Source organism: Propithecus coquereli, unplaced genomic scaffold, assembly GCF_000956105.1.
Source record: "Propithecus coquereli isolate 6110/MARCELLA unplaced genomic scaffold, Pcoq_1.0 Scaffold355, whole genome shotgun sequence".
Taxonomy (NCBI): domain Eukaryota; kingdom Metazoa; phylum Chordata; class Mammalia; order Primates; family Indriidae; genus Propithecus; species Propithecus coquereli.
Window position 1 is genome coordinate 769,152 of NW_012149230.1, and position 17,513 is coordinate 786,664.

The 17,513-nt window shown below is 37.5% G+C and overlaps 1 protein-coding gene across 1 annotated transcript in view; it reads left to right on the forward strand.

Moving 5' to 3' along the window:
• Positions 1-1,041: 1,041 nt before the first annotated feature.
• Positions 1,042-17,513, forward strand: part of TEKT3 (tektin 3) — a 36,769-nt gene continuing 20,297 nt past the window's right edge. Inside the window, exons 1-3 of the mRNA XM_012651403.1 lie at positions 1,042-1,158; positions 10,414-11,021; positions 13,202-13,285. Of these exons, the coding sequence (XP_012506857.1) occupies positions 10,443-11,021; positions 13,202-13,285 (663 nt within the window). The 5' untranslated portion in view covers positions 1,042-1,158; positions 10,414-10,442. The remainder of the gene's footprint in view (positions 1,159-10,413; positions 11,022-13,201; positions 13,286-17,513) is intronic.

Below are 17,513 nucleotides of genomic sequence, written 5' to 3' on the forward strand. Positions count from 1 at the left end.
CCATGTTGCTGAGTGTAAGCACTTGTGGCAGCGTTCTAACTTTTCTGCTTTAGTTGGCCCGAGTTAGCCTCTAATAAACCTGGTACATGGATGGCGTCAAGTTTCTGAATTGGCAAAGCCCCCAACCCGTCGTCACTTCACTGAGGTCTCACAGGGCCTGGCCAGCCTGCCTTATTCTGGCAAGTCCCCCAGCCTCACCCTTTGATGGAGTGTCACACAGGGGTTTCCAGAAAAACAAAAATGATTAACTGCGGGCTTTATTTTCTTTAGCATTAATCGGTACCACAGCAATTCAGTGAATTCTCTTGCTGCTCACACAGTTAGACTGCTGCCTCAAGGGACAAGTGTCTTGAAGTGTGACAGATTGGAGTTTAGTGTTAGCTCTGCCACTGGGTGACCTTGTCTAAGTCAATAAATTCCTGCAAGCTTCAGTTTCCTCTTCTGTAAAATATAAACTCCTGTTACAGGGTTGGAAGGAGGTTGCCTGGCGGAACGACGATTTATGTAAAACACGTGGCCCAGTGCCGGGATGAAATAGCAAGGGCTACTATTTACAGAAATATTGCTAAAGAGAGAGAGAGAAAGCCCCAGAACTTTTCCCTGGAGTGAGGAAGGAGGGGAAGATCACTGGATAATCCCACCATGGGAAGAACTTTGCTGGAGAGAGGACAGGCGTAAGGGTGGGGCTTTGCCACATCCCAGGACAGGTGTTCACGTCCCAGACAGCCCCGGTGCGCCTTTGGATGCGCCACGTTCTCCGCAGCTGGAAGAGTTCCGAATCAGGTGCCTCAGGAGGGGCGGGGGAATCACCGCGGCCTCTCCCTTGGGTTGCTCTTCTCGCCTTTCACCTCCGGGACTGAACAGGTCTCCCGGGCCACGGTTACTAAGCGTGAGAGCGTCCGTGGCAACCCCGCTCGCGGGCTTCCCTCCTGCCTGGCAGCTTCCGCCTCCCGCCTCTTCTCTGACCAGCCAATCGGCTCCCGGCGAGCCGGCCGGGGCGGTCATTGAGTGGTCCGCTGGCGCTGACGTCACAGGTGGGCGAGGCGGGTCCAGGGCTGTCGGGTAGGGGTCCGAGCCTCAGCGGGCGGTAGGTGGCAGGGCTGCGACCCTTCCCTCCCACCGCCCCCTTCCCGCCCTTCGCCAGGCGTCTGCTGACAGGTGAGTGGTCTTGTCGACTCCTACCTGCCTCTGGGACCAATCAGGGCTCCAAAGTCTGGCCTCAGGATCCGCAGGGAGGTCGCGGAGACCCTGAAATACCTGCCCGGAACTTCACTTCTCCATCTCACCCTCCCTTCGCCCCCCAAACAAAACAAACCCACGGGCATCTTCTACCCAGTCCCCCATTCTCTCGTAATTTACCTGATGCTTTTCGGGGACTGAGACATCATTTCTAAATGCGGACCCAGAAAAGGGACTTCGGAGCCCTCCACACTGACTCGTTTACTTTCTTACACCTGTGCTTTCCACCATGGTGCTGGGCGCCCCAAACAGTTTCTTGTTCCTTCTGCTTCGTTAGCCGGGTCTTCTGATCTGCAGCCAAGGGGATACAGTACAAGCACCTGGCCGCTCAGACAGGAGTTCCTGAAATTCAGATCAAAGCTACTGTTTTCTCACTGCCCAAGGCCATTTCTGTTTAGCTCTGGCAGTGAAGCTCGCACTATTTTGGCAGCTTAGTTAGACCAAGCCCCTTTGTTTTCTCCTGGATGCGTACGGTGTTTTAGAGAAATAAACGTTTTAGAAATGGATAAAATAATTAGTTTGGTCATTGTGAAAAAAGCAAGAAAACAGTTTTATAAGCGGTGTTTTAAGGTATCTGATAGAATATTCTACTCTTTTTTCTTTTTAAGATGAAATACCTCACACAATAAGTAGAGTGAACAAGCATTCATGTACCCAGTCCTATCTTAAAAACAAACAAACATACAAACAAAACTAAAAAACCTATTACAGGCACACTTGAGGCCTCCTATGTAGTCCTTGGAATTCCCATTTCCCTCACTCCTTCCCTATGGGTACTAACCTACCAGGTTTTTGTGTTTACATATACTCTGCACATTTTTATACTTTTATTACTAATTTATTTTCCCCAAAGCCAATATATAGTGTTATTTTTTAAGTTGATATAATAGTATTTGGCTGTACATGCTCTAGGTCATTAATTGTAACTGTTATATGGTAATTCTTGTATGAATTTACCACAAATTATGTATGCCTCCTTATGTTAATGGACTTTTAGCTCCCTCCCCTTAAAAATATTAGAAAGTGCCCGGGCATGGCAGGATGTATGTGTGTGTGTGTGTGTGTGTGTGTGTGTGTGTGTGTGTGTGTTTGCTTGAGACCAGGAGTTCAAGACCATCCTGAGCAAGAGGGAGACCCCGTCTCTATAAAAAATAGAAAAATGAGCCAGGTGTAGTGGCGTGCGTGTAGTCCCAGCTACTTGGGAGGCTGAAGCAGGAGAATTGCTTGAGCCCAGGAGTTTGAGGTTGCTGTGAGCTATGATGGAGGCCACTGTACTCTAATCTGGGTGACAGAGCGAGAGTCTGTCTCAAAAAAGTCCCACAGGCAATGTGTGGTTTCAACTTTACTAATAGATACTATGACATAGCTCTCCAATGTGTAGTAATTTATACATCAATGAATAGAGTTCCTTACCAAACTTTTTTTTTTGGAAGAGAGAGAACAACATTTTCTGCATTCTTATTTAATATATACATAAAGAGAAATCACTTAAACAAGAAATCTGATATAATTTCTTCTCATTCTGGAATTTGTTAATGTATTGGCAGCAGTGTTTTATGTCTGCTCCAATTTGAAGCTATAATTAAGTAGATATGACCAAAGGAACTAAAGGGGCTTGTGAGACATTCAGACCTATGCTGGTCCCTGATCTGGGGCAGGGTGTGGAGCAAGTCACATAAACTTTCTTTACCTGTGTCTTCTGCAGCAAACGATCTATCAGTTTTTGTACTTTAAAATATTTATGATCTTAAAGTCTTGCCTAAATGTTCTAATAGAATATGTTTATCTAATTTGAGGCCACCTTTTAGATTGTAAATGGAGCTTTCCAGTTCTTAAAATCTCTGTGTGATTGATTCTATATTTAGCATGCTGATATTTATAGAGACTCTTAAAGCATTTTTTTCTGTATGTAAACAACTATTGACCGCATACTAAATGAACTTAGTCAAACACTGTATTTGACTTTGTAGCACTTGTCTCACTTCTTAAAATGCTTTTTGGTCATGTGCCTTAGTCAGTTTTCTGCTGCTATAATAGAATACCACAGGCTGGGTAATTTATAAAGAACAGAGGTTTATTTGGCTTAGAGTTCTACAGGATGGGAAGTCCAAAATAGAGGGGCCACATCTGGGGAGGCCTTCTTGTGTCCTAACATGGTGGAAGGACAAGTGTGTGAGAGATACAAAACAATAAGGGTGTAACTGATTCTTTTATCAGGAGCCTACTCCTGCAATAGTGGCATTAATCCATTCATGAGAGCAGAACCCTCAAGAACCTAATCACTTCTTAAAGGTCCCACCTCTTAATACAGTCACAATGGCAATTAAATTTCAACACGAGTTTTGGAAGGGACATTCAAACCATAGCATTATGACTAAAAGTATAATAAAAAACAATTGCATGATTTAGGGGATTTTCCATAGCTATTTTTAGTCATTTTTCCAAAGAATTTGTTCAGTTATTTTATTTTTACAAATATGAGATATTTATAGCAACAGTTAATGATCTTAGTGTGTGCTGCACATACCCTCTTAGGAAGTGACTGAGTTAGAATTGAGAGAATAATTTAAACATCATGAAAGGCACACCACCAAAGTAAGCCAGAGTCAGCTTTTTTTTTCCCCTTACAAGTTTGGTAGAATACACCAGTGAACCCATCTAGGCCAAAACTTTTCTTTGAGGAAAGATTTAAACTCTAGATTCAATTTCTTTAATTATGATAGGGCTACTTGGGATATCTATATCTCTTCTTTAGTCACTTTTGGTTTTTTGTATCTTTGAAAAATGTTCTCTGTTTCATCTATGTTGTGAAATTTCTTGGCATAAAGTTGTTAATAATATTGCTTTATTAACTTTCTAATGTTTGCATTATATGTAGTAACATTCCCTCTTTCATTCCTGATAATAGGAATTTGTCTTCTCTTATTTTAATGATTCTAGCAAGTGATTTATCAATTTTATTGATAGGGTTTTATTGATTTTTTTCCTATTTGTTTATTTTCTATTTCATTGATATTTCTCTCTTTATTATTTTCTCCCTTCTACTTTGGGTTTACTTTGCTTTTCTTCCCTAGCCTTTTAAGATGAAAGCACAGATTACTGATTTTATCTTATTGTTATTTTCTAAGATGAGCACTTAAACTTCCCTCTAATCACTATTTTAGCTGCATCTCACAAAGTTTGATATGCTGTGTTTTTATTCTCATTCCATGAAAAGTATTTTCTAATTTCCCATGTGATTTCTTCATTGACTTAGAAAGGTGTTGATTAATTTTCTATTTGGGATTTTCCAAATATCTTTCTATTATTTATTTCTAATTTAATTTTGATATGATCAGTGAACATACATTATATGATTTCAATATTTTAAATGTATCAAGATGTGTTTTATGGTTCATAATATGGTCTACATTGGTGAATGTTTTCTGTGCAGTTGAGGATAGTATGTAATCTGCTGTTTTGGGTGGAGTGTTCTATAGATGTAAATTAGGTCCACTTAGTTGTAATGTTGTTCAAATATTCTATGTATTAACCAACTTTATGTTTACTTGTTCTATGAATTATTGACAAAAGAGTGTTGAAATATTTGACTATAATGTGTATCTGTCTATTTCTCATTTTAGTTCTGCCAGTTTTTGCTTTAGGTGTTTAAGTCATGTTAATGATTATATAGACATTTAAGATTATGTAACTTTGATCTGTTTATCCTTATTTCTCTATCTCTGATAATATTTCTTGTTCTGAAGTCTACTTGATTTGATATTAATATAGCCATTTTTGTGTTCTTTTGATTAGTGTTTACATGGTATATCTTTCTCTGTAGTTTTATTTTTAACTTATCTATGTTTTATATTTAAAATGAAATTTTTTTCTAGAAAGCTTATAGTTCAATATTGCTATTTAAAAATCATTCTAACAATCTGTGCCTTCTAATTGGATTGTTTAGACCATTTATTAGAAATGTAATTATCAATATTTGGTTTTTTTTGTCTTATTTTTGGCCCTCTTTTCTCTTAGATTAGTTATGTGTCTTTTTTGTCTTCCATCATTTTCTTCACTATTAGTTAAAAATTTTTTAAATATTCTTAGAGATTGCTCCAGGTCAGCAGTTCAAAAACATTTTGGTCTTGGGACACCTTTACACTCTGACAAAGTGTTAAGGACCTCAAAGAGCTTTTATTTATGTGGATTGTGCCTATTAATATTTATTATATTAGAAATTAAAACTGAGAAATTAAAAAATATGAATTCTTTATTAAAAATAACTAATAAACCATTATATATTAAGAAATATAACATTTTTTTAATTAAAAAACTATTTTCTGAAACAAAAAAAGTTTAGTAAGAAGAATTATATTTTTGCCAAAGTTATTTAATTTCTAGGTTGGTAGTTGGGTTCTCATATCTTCTTCATTGACTCTGTTGTGATATCACCTATTATGTCACCTCAGGAAAACTCTACTGTAAATTTGTGAAAGAATGAGGTAAAAAAGGCAAATAGCATCTGAGTATTTACTGTGAAAATAATTTTGGCCTCTTCGCTGCTGAAGAGGTCTTAGGCATGCCCATGGGTCTTTAGTTTACATTTTGAGAGCTGTGAACTGTAAAGTTTGCAACATACATTTTCAACTTATCACAGTATATGTTTAAATAACATTGTTCCATTTCAGTTACAAGACCCTTATGGTACTATATTTCCATCTAAGCCCTCCAATCATTTGTGCTATTGTTACTATATAATTTGCTTCTATTTTATAAACTCCACAATTTTTAAAATTATTTTTACTTTTAGCAATCATCTTTTAAAGAAGTTTGAAAGTTAGAAAAGTTTTTTTTTTTTTTTCATATTAGCACACATGCTTACCATTTCTAACATTCTTCATTTCTTTGTGTAGGTCCAAGTTTCCATCTGGTATAATTTCCTTTTGCCTGAGGAATTTCCTTTAACAATTCTAGTATTGCAGGTCTGCTGCTGCTGAGTTCTTTTGGTTTGTATTTTTATGAAATATTTTATCTTCATTTTTGAAGGATTTTTCCAATAGATACAGAATTTTAGAATTACACTTTCTTTCAAAAATGTTTGTCTTCTGGCTTGGATAGTTTCTGACAATCATTCAGTACTAATTTTTATCTTTGTTCCATTCTACGTAATGTATCCTTTTTTTCTCTGTTTTTAAGTTTTTCTCTTTATCACTGATTTCAGAAATTTTGATCGTGATGAGCTTTAGGATGGTGGTGATGGCAGTGTGGTGTCTGTGTGTGTGTGTGTGTGTGTGTGTGTGTGTGTGTGTGTGTGTTTATCTTCTTGGAATTTGTGGAGTTTCTTGGAGCTAGGGATTTATAGTTTTCATCAAAGTTGGAAAATACTCAGCCATTATTTCTTCAAATATTTTTGTCCCTTTCCCTTGTCTTTATTACACTGCAAATACATGATGTTAGACCACAGATTACTGAGCTGCTTTTCATTTCCTTTTTTAGTTAAAGAAAAACTCTGTGTTTTCAATTTGGTTAGATTTGAGCTGACTAATCTTTACTTCTCCAATTTCTAATATGCTGTTAATCCCATATGGTGAAATTGTGCAAGCATATATTGTATGTTTTATCACTGAAGTTCCATTTGGTTCTTTTTTAATCTTCCATTTCTCTCTTCATTATGTTCTTGTATTAAATACTTGCACTAGTCCACCAGTTCCATCATCTCTGCCATTTCTAGGCTTGCTTCCATTGACTGACTTTTCTTTACGGTCCCATTTTCCTGCTTCTTGGTATGTCTGGTAGTTTTTGACTGGATGCTAGACAATTGTGTTGTTACATATTTGAGTGTCTTGAGGATGTCAGGCAGTTAAGTTATGCGTGAATTGGTTTGATCTCTTTGAGGGTTGTTTCCAAGCTTTGCTAGGGGGAGTCTTCATTGCCTTCACTCCAGGGATAGTAGGGCCCTACCTCTAATGTGTGGCTTCTCCGGGGTCTCCCTTGAATGCTCTAGGTGATCACCAATGACTTTCCAATCTAGTTAGTCTGAATTTGTAATGTATCTATACCCTATGTGAGTTCTAGAAATTGTTCAGCCAACAACTGTGCCATCACTTTTTGCCCTAGATGTGTGTATAGCCTACTACTCAGCAAAGACTCGCAAGGATCCCTACATAGGTTTCTGGAGCTCTATTTCTGCATAGCTCACTGTATTCCACAGTCCTTCTTCACATCTAGCTGTCTCAGCCTCCCCAAATTCTGACCACTTTCTCAACTCACAAAGGCTGCCAGGCTGTATTTGATTTTCATCTGTTTTTCCCCTTGTCTAGAAATTTCCTCCAGGCACAATGCCATGCCAATCTGAGAGCTCACCTTACTTGTTTCTCTTCTCTCAGGGACCAGAGTCATGTGCTGTCTGTTTGCCAATGTCTGAAAACAGTTCTTTTAGATATTTTGTCTATATCTTTAAATGTAAGGGGCTAAGTCTAGTTATTATTAGTCTATTATGATTGGAGGCAGAAATGTATTTTGAGATTTTAAGTATTTATTAGGCCATGACATTCTTGGTTTTCTTGACCAATAATGACCAAAAGTACATGACAGTCGAATACTTTGGTGAAACATCTCTGTTTGATGGCTTTTATTCAGTCTTCCTGAATAACTTACAAGATGGCTGGCTGGAGCCAAAACTTCAGTTGTGGCTGTAAAATGTTGTGTCACTATATGAAACTTACAGCCGTACAGGAGGAGCTCTACTTCAGTATGTCTAAACAACTGAGCTTTGTGCTTCAGATTCCAGATTCTAAGCTATATCTCATCCCTACTTAAAAAAGCAAATCACAAGGTATCTTTATAAACTGTGTTGATTTATCTCAGTCCATGTATCTCATCTGGCTCATCAACCTCTGCATCTTCATGTATCACCCCTCGAAGCAGATGACTCATAGTTCAATATTTGGCAAACAAGGGTTGAAATGTTTCACGATGCCAACATAACAGGTGTTGAGAAACCTCACTTGGCATTTTGAACTTGGAATTCCATGGTGCAAGGACCACATGAGCCATTGGGTGTTTGGATCTCTTACTGTCAAGAATTAGGCAAAGCCAAGTAGGAGTGGTCCATCCCCACTTGAGCTTCTTGCTAGAAGAAAACTAGATTATTTATAGATCTGACATGGGGAGGGGGTTTGAACTAAAGGCAACTATAAGGACCCTAAGGCCTCAAGTTACTTTGCTTTGCTGTTTGAAATAGTTTAAATTTCAAACTGAGGTGAAGAACTGCAAGTGGTAACTAAGGCTTTCTTTTTCTCTGTCACTCTTTAAGCTTGGCCAGTATAAGGCGTTTGGGGCCCATAAGAAGGAAGAATTTGGGAAACAGGCAGAGAGCTGGGGTCATACAGGCCCACAGGGCCATGGGCAGATATTTTATCACAAGGTTTGAGTGGATTTTGACTTGAACTTGAACAAACATATTATATTATTTTGTGGTTTGGGTATCAAAGGCCTTAAGGCATAGCTATATAAATAATCATTAAAGGACTTTTTTTTTCCTGAGCAGTGCATAGAACAGGATCTAGTTTTTTTTTTCCGTTTTTCGTAAGGAGGGCCATAGACATTAAGCCCAAAACAGAATAATATTTAAATGCTGCAAAATATGGCATAGTTTGTGGCATCCTTGGCTTTATGGAATAATAATGACCAAAAATTCCAGACAGTGGAACTGGTAAAAAGGATGAAGTGGGTCTATATGTTTTAACAGGGGGAGGGGTCCGAAAAATATATTTAAGTAAAAAAAAGCATGATCTAGAATGACATGTGCAATGATTAGGATAATTCAGTTTTTATATTATAAAGCTCTGTATATATGTATAAATGGTATATAGGTAGATGTATATAGTATATAAAGAATACATATGTTAGTATATGAATAGGAAAAATCTGGAAAGGTGCAACTTTTAATGAACTATTCACAGTGGCTACTTCTGAGGAGCTTACTTTTGGGGGAAGAAAGGATATTTACCTTTTATTTTATATATTCCTCTGTATTAGTAATTTAAAACTGCAGTGGCCTGGTATAGGGGTCTGTGGCCTGTCAGGAACCTGGCCTCTACTCACTGCCTGAGCTCCCTCTACCTGCCCCCTCACCCCTGCCATCTGTGGAAAAATTGTCTTCCATGATACTTAGGAACCCGGAGGGCTGCACAGCTGGAGGTGAGCGGTGGATGAGGTAGCTTCATCTGTATTTACAGCTGCTCCCTATCTCTCTGCTGGTATCACCGCCTGAGCTCCATGCTCCGCCCCCCCCTCCCGGTCCATGGAAAAATTGTCTTCCATGAAACCGGTTCCTGGTGTCAAAAAGGTTGGGGACCGCTGATTTAAAAGGCTAACATGTATTGAGCACTTACGTGCCCAACACTGTGCTAAGCATTCCAAATACTTAGCATTGTCTTAAATCTCATAACCCTGTTGCTGCCCTAAAATTCCTATATTGGAGGTGCTTAGAGGTGGCAAGTTGCACGGAAAAGAGGTCTCGGTACTTGCCTTGAGTGCGTTTGCCTACCAACCACACCGTTGTTACCTAGAGTGTGTGTTTATTTAGGATAACTTGGCGGGGAGAGGTCTGCCAAGCAATTCCCTACTGCTGCTCATACTGCTGCTCATACTGCTCGTAACAGGCCAAAGAAGGAAGTCCTACTATTGTCCCTATTATTTATAGATGAGACAACTGAGGCACAGAGAGGGTAAGTAATTTGCCCAGTGTAACAAAGTGAGTCATAGCGGGGCTAAGAAGTGAATCCTTATTTGTTAAAATGTATAGTTCAGGCTCTTAATTTGAATTTGTTACAACAATATTTGTTTTGACAATATTACTTTTGTATAGCTCCACATGGAAGAGAGCCTTTCTCATTTTTTAAATATAAGCATTTATAGCTATAAATTTCTTCCAGTACTGCCTTCTAAAACATTCAAAAATTCAAATGGGCAATCTAAAAAAATGCGATCTTAATACAATCAGAGATACAAATGAAAAAAATATTTTTGAAATATATTATCACTGGTAAACGTGGATAACATGTAAATTAGAACAAACAACTAATGTGTTTAGGACCACAGCATCTGATACTAAGTCAGATGTGGCCTTTATTTGTGTGTTTCACCAGAATTTAATTTATGTGACTGTCTTTTTTTTTTTTTAAACAGGAGAGATTTACGAATAGTGTTTGGGTATCATGGAGTGTTTAGGCTCTACTTTAACGGCAACTTATGCCCACCCTAGACCAACGCCAACCAACTTTCTACCAGCCATCAGTACCATATCATCAAGCTATAGGAACCGCTTTCCCCACTCCAATTTCACCCACAGCTTGAGCCTTCCTTGGAGACCGAGCACATACTACGGAGTAGCCTCCAACTTACCGACCTTGGCACCGTACTGCACCAGATCACAGAGGGTGTCCGAGAGCACCATACCTCCCTTCGTCTCCAACAGAACCACTCTCTTCACAAGATACACCCCTGATGACTGGTACAGGTCCAATTTAACCAACTATCAAGAATCCAGCACTTCCCGACATAATTCAGAGAGACTAAGAGTGGATACATCTCGCTTGATTCAAGACAAATATCAACAAACAAGAAAAACCCAGACAGACAGCACACAAAATCTGGGAGAACGTGTCAATGACATAGGGTTTTGGAAATCTGAAATCATCCATGAGCTGGATGAAATGATTGGAGAGACAAATGCACTTACTGATGTGAAGAAAAGATTAGAGAGGGCTCTGGTGGAGATGGAAGCCCCTCTTCAGGTAAATATAAGACCTTATGATAAAAAACATGCTATTATGATAACCCGCTGAGGTTATTTGTATATTGAATTATGTTTTGCTTCATCTGTAGAAGCCCAGCCCCTATCAACGAATCAGTAACTGGTTTCAGTAATGGTAAAACCACTGCCATTTTTTACACACTATACGAAACAACCACTTTAAGGAAGAATTCTAAATGCAAAGCAAAGATGGCTAATTAAAGAGACATCAGTAGGACACACAGTTTTTACAGTGAAAATGCCATCTTCTTATCTCTTAAATAGGCTGCTTGATCACTGATGTCCCTAGATTAAGGTAAATAATATTTGAGAAAAAACTTTATTCTTTTAGTCTGTGTCATGAAATGCTTCCTGTGTGTATGTTATGATTCCATCCCAAGGCACAGTGAAATGATCACATGAGACCATCTTAGGAGATGGGATGCATTTGATTAAACAGAGAAATGAGACTGAGGTCAGGCCAGTAGCCGTGTTACCATGGAGTTGGTTGGGGGTCCGTGCACACTGTCACTCCCTATCATTAACCCCTCACCCCGCTGCCACTAAGCACAGGCACATAGATACGCACAGCTCCCAGAAGTTCTGAGAAAGGGTGATAGGATGCTAATGATGTCTTTTCGAATTAGTCTGTCATGAATTGTGGTTTAGAATCAGGTCTTCTGTGCCTCCCTGAGCCTCAGCTCCTTCTGAGGATTATTCGTTTCTTCTACAGCCCATCCACCCCTGCCCCCAGGTCTTCAAAGATTGAAAGTATCCTTAAAATGATAGCCACTGACCTTCTTATTTAATTTCCAGAGGGGCCTCAATTTCTTCTCTTAGTACCCCTTTCAGTGATGACTACTTTCAATGAGACAACGGTTCTAATTTGAATTTTTTTCTGCAGTTTTTGTCCAGATGTGTGTTCTTGTGTGTTTGACATTTACTGTCAATACAGTATCAGAGGTCCTGATTAAAATTAGAGTTAGTTACATAAACAGATAAGCCTCAAAAGAGAATATACATTTGATGAATGGATATAAGGGGAAAATGTTGAAGCTGATTAATAATAAAATACAAATTAAATCAATGAGGTAACCATCATTGGCCTATCAAACTTGCAATAATGAAAACTTAAAACATCTAGGGTTGGCAAAAGAGGAGAAAATGGGTACTTTCCTATATTTCTAGTGGGAATGTGCATTAGTGGAAATTTCTGGGGAAAGCAATTTAGTAATATAGATTAAAATAATCAGAGCTCCCTTCGACCCATTCATTCTTTTTCTAGTAAATGTAAATTATACCATTAAAAAATTAGAGATTCACTCAAAGATTTTCTTCATGATATTATATGCTTTTAAAAAATTTAACATTCTACAGTAGTCCTATATCATGAAATAGTCTTTGAAAAAAGCATTTTAACTGCTAAATAGTGTTCTTTCATACATAATTTATTATTAGCAATCTAAGCTGTTTTCCATTGGAGTCATTAACATACTGTGTCTCAAAGAATATTTCATGACTTGAGTTTACTATTTAATGTCAATCCTAAAAAGCATAATATAAAATTGTAGGGACATTATAACCTCCATTTTGTTAAAACAAACAAAACAGTAACAGGAAAATAAATTATATTTTATACTATTCTATATTTTTTCCTCTTCGTAAATAAAGACATTATTTTTATAATTGGGAAAATGATAAATGGCACTTTAAAAATAATCACTTGGATTTTTTGGCAACCCAAATATTTTGATGTCTTTAAAGATAATCATTTATTTCTTCCTCACTCTTCTCAGTAGAAAATATTTAGAAATAATACCTTGAAGACTGTGTTTCACTTTACTGAACTATTTCTCTTGAAGAAACTAATGCCTAAGTAATGTTCTCAGATGCTAATTTGTGGGGATCAAGTAGCTACCATCTGCTTCATTTTGTCAACTTTCCAAATTAGGAATATTTCCAAACTGTTTTGAAGAGCTAACTCTTTATCTTTTAACTAGTATTAATAGCAGAGATCTACTTAGTTGTCACAGTCTGTTTCTGGCTAGATTTCTACAGAATGGTTTGAAAAGTTGATGTTGGGAATATTGATTGTCTTATTTTTGAAACCAGTTGTTAGAACTACTAGTCGCTAAGTATAGTCAGTTATGTTAATGCTTTCTATCATTTGTGTATCTGTAGGTAGCCCGAGAATGTCTGTTTCATCGAGAGAAGAGAATGGGAATCGATTTAGTTCATGATGAAGTTGAAAAAGAACTGCTGACGGTAACTATGAGGGAAATGCTGCAGTGATAAGAAGCTTAGTTGTAAACGTGTATTTAATATGTAGAATTAAAAAATGATGTTATATAAAACCACTTGTAGGCTGGGCCTGATGGCTCACGCCTGTAATCCTAACACTCTGGGAGGCCAAGGCGAGAGGATCACTTGAGGTCAGGAGTTCGAGACCAGCCTGAGCAAGAGTGAGACCCTGTCTCTAAAAAAAAAAAAAAACAAAACAAAACCAAAAAATACACTTATAAGTAAAGCATTATCGTATCAGATATTTATAACATTTAGCAAAGATATATTTTTATTAGTTATAAAAGTAACATTTTCATTGGAAATTTCAAAAATTTAAAAAAAGAATGAAGAAAGATAAAAATCACTTGAGGCTCTATTAGACAGAAATCACGAATTTCTAATCACTAATTAATTTTGGAATATTTCGGTCTTTTTATTAATCATGCTTAGATACCACCCAACTCACGAATGACACACAGATATGTCTTCAAGATTAGAATCATACTGTATTTATGAATTTGAAAAGGGTTTTATTCATTTAAAGTTACATTGGGATAATTTTCCATATCATTAAATTTTTTTTGAGACATGATTTTTTAATGGTTACACAGTGTCACTCAATGTAAAGGTGCTATAAGTTTTTAAATCAATCTTCTCTTGTTGTATAGGTAGGTTGTTTCTCTATTTCACCCCTCTTTCTTTTTTCTACTTTAATAACACTTTAGTGTACAAAAATCTTATTATTGATAATCGTAGGTACTTCTGATTATTTCCTTAGAATATATTTCAGGAAATGTAAGTGATGTGGCAAAGGCTCTATGCATTTGGAAAGCTTTCGATACACAGCCAAGTAGCCACCCAGAAACTCCAGTTGTGTCCGCACTGCGCTACTGTGCTCTCACTAGTCCCCTCCCACAAAGTCAATGTGATTTGGTACTAATTTCTCCGACCTTCACTTCCTCGACTTGTTACCACAGATTTCTGCTACTTCTTAAGATTTCAGCTGTCACGTAGTGGAGGCCCTTCCCAATTTGTTTCTTCCGCCCAGACACTTTATGAAGCATTAGTTCTGCATCCTAAGTGCCTACCAAACATTTTTTATTTTGGTAACTTTTTTTTTTGGTTCACATTCATGAGGCCTAAAGTGAACTTTTCTTCTGCCTCGGTGCCTGCCTACTCTATCATCCACCCCTTTCTAGGGATGGTACCGACGGTCTCTCAGTTCCATGGCTGGGCTTGCTGGGCACGGTCTCCTGGACCCTTTTATCAGTTGCCAGCTCTTCTTTATGGCTTGTTAATGTGAAATTCCCAACACCTTCGCTTCTCTGAGTTTCCTTTGGATCTATGCTATGCATTGTCACCAGTTTCTTCCTTGTTCTGAAAACTCTCCCTTGGCTCCCTAATTCCTACAGGAGAAAATCCACTACAGCCTTCCGCTCTCTGGCTTCCTCCTCACTTCTCAGCCTTGTTTCCCATCTGAATCAGAATTTCTGCTGCAGTGAATCCGTTCTCCGTCCTGGAACCAGCTTGGCAGGGTCCCTCTCTTTGCCTTTGTTTGATTGGTCCTCGGTGAGAAACAGGTCCTTGGTGAGAAACTATACCTGATGATGTAGCAGCTAGGCCTCACCCCCCATCATCATCCCCTTTAACATTCCTTTACATTTGCCAGTTACTCATCACATTAAGGATGATAAGCAGTTTTTTCTTTGTTTTTTCCTTTCCTCTACTGAGAGAAATCCAAGTTGAAATAATACACTCAGGAAAGCTTTGGCCGTGCAGAAAGCCGATACAATCTACTCTGTAAAAGCCACTGTCCCTCTGAAAAGCCACTGTTCAATTCATGAATGGATAAAAAAATGTAGTATAGCCATATGAAAGAAGATTATTTAGCCATAAAAAGAAAAAAAAAAGGATGAAATAGTTTTGCAATGATGGATCCCTGTTCATCTCTTTCTTCTTTCCCAGCCTCTGATGAATCTCGTAAGTCTTAAAATAATCTGTCATCTACTTTGTCATCCTAAATAGGTAGAAATTTACCATTATGTGTCCCTTGGCCTTTTGTCCTCACTGACCCTGAGACGTTCTGTATGAAGTAAATTGCAAGCCAATTCTAACACCTTAACTTCATCAGTTTGCCTACATGCACACTATGGTATTTCCAAGAGATTTGCTTGAAACTTGACTACGTTTGGTGTGTCCATTATTTTAGTAGTGGCTGCACATTGGAATCACTTGGTGAGGGTTTTAAAAATATCAATGACTGGGCCTGACATCCAGAAATTCTAATTCAAATCTGGAGTGGGGACTAGGCATTCATATTTTAAAAACATTCTCCAGATAACCTTAATGAACAGGCAGAGTTAAGAACCAGTGCCTCAAAAATATAAAATATTGTTGAAACAAATGAAAGATGATCTAAATAAATGGACATACTATGTTTGTGGATGGGAAGACTTCATTCTGTTAAGATGGCAGTACTTCCCAACTTGAGTCATAGATTCAACATGATTCCTATCAGAATCCTGGCTGACTTCTTATAGAAATTGACAGACTGATCCTAAAATCCATATGGAAATTCAAGAGATGCAAAATAGCCAAACTAATATTGAAAAAGAAGAAAATTGGAGGTCTCACACTTCCCAATTTCAAAACTTACTGCGTAGCTACAATAGGTTTGACAGTGTAGTACTCACATGGAGATAGACATAATTTGAGAGCTGAGAAATAAATCCTCACATTTACCATCAACTGATCTTCGACAAGGGTGCCAAGACAATTCAACGGAAAAAGAATAGTCTCTTCAACAAGTGGTGCTTGAACAATTGGATATCCACATGTGAAAGAATGAAATTGGATCCCTACATCACAACATATACAAAAATTAAGTCAAAATGGATCGAAGAGCTAAATGTAAGAGCTAAAATTGTAAAACTCTTTTAAAAAGGCATAAATATTTTGTGACATTGGAGTAGGCAATAGTTTCTTACATGTGACATCAAAAGCATAAACAACAAAAGAAAAAGCAGATAAATTGGACATCATTAAAATTAAAAACTTGGTACTTCAAAGAACATTATCAAGAAAGTGAAAAATCTTTGCAAATCATATGTCTGATAAGGGACTTGTATCTAGTATATATAAATAACTGTTAAAATTGTTTTCAAAAGATAAATAAGTCAATTAAACAATGGGCAAAAGATCTTAGACAGTTATCCAAGGTGGATATACAAATGGCCAATAAGCATATGAAAAATGCATATGAAAAATATCAATAATCATTGAAATATAAATAAAAATCACAATGAAACATGACTTCACATCAACTAGGATGGCTACAATAAAAAATACAGAAAATAACAAGTGTTGGTGAAAATACGGAGGAATTAGAACCTTATACACTGCTGGTGAGAAGGTAAAATGGTGCAGCTGCTTTGGAAATGGTTAAATATAGTTACTGTATGATACGATAATTCACTCCTACTTATCTATCTACCCAAGAGAAAAGAGAACATATGCAAACAAATAGGTATACATGAATATTTATTGCAACATTATTCCTAATAGCCAAAAAGTGGAAACAACCAAATATCTATCAATTCATGAATGGATAAAGAAAATGTAGTATAGCCATGTGACAGAAGATTATTTAGCCATAAAAAGAAATGAAGTGCTGATACATGCATGCTACATCATGAATGAACCTTGAAAACATTATGCTAAATGACGGAAGCCAGTCATAAAGGACCATGTATTGTATGATTCCATTTATATGAAATTTCCATAATAGGGAAATCTATAGAGAATAAAAGTAGATTAGCGGTTGCCTACGAACAGGAGGCTTGGGGGAGGGGAAATTGGGGGTGAGAGCTAAGGGGTGCATGATTTCTTAGGAAGGTAATGAAATGTCCTAAATTTGGTTCTGGTGATGGTTATATAACTGTGAATATATTAAAAACTATAGAACTGTACACTTTAAGTAGGTGAATTAAGTAGCATGTGAATTATATGTCAATAAAGTTGTTTTTTAAAAACAAGAACCTCTGCATTAGAGGTTTATACTTTGTAGGTCAGTAGCAGAGGTCACTTTATCTCAGAAATGGAGTGTGCAATTAGAGTAATGTTTCCTGAATTCGGGGTGGGGTGGCGGTGCTTTCCTCACCAATTTATTCAATTAGTGAATGTATTTTGTAGCTTACTCACGGTAATTATA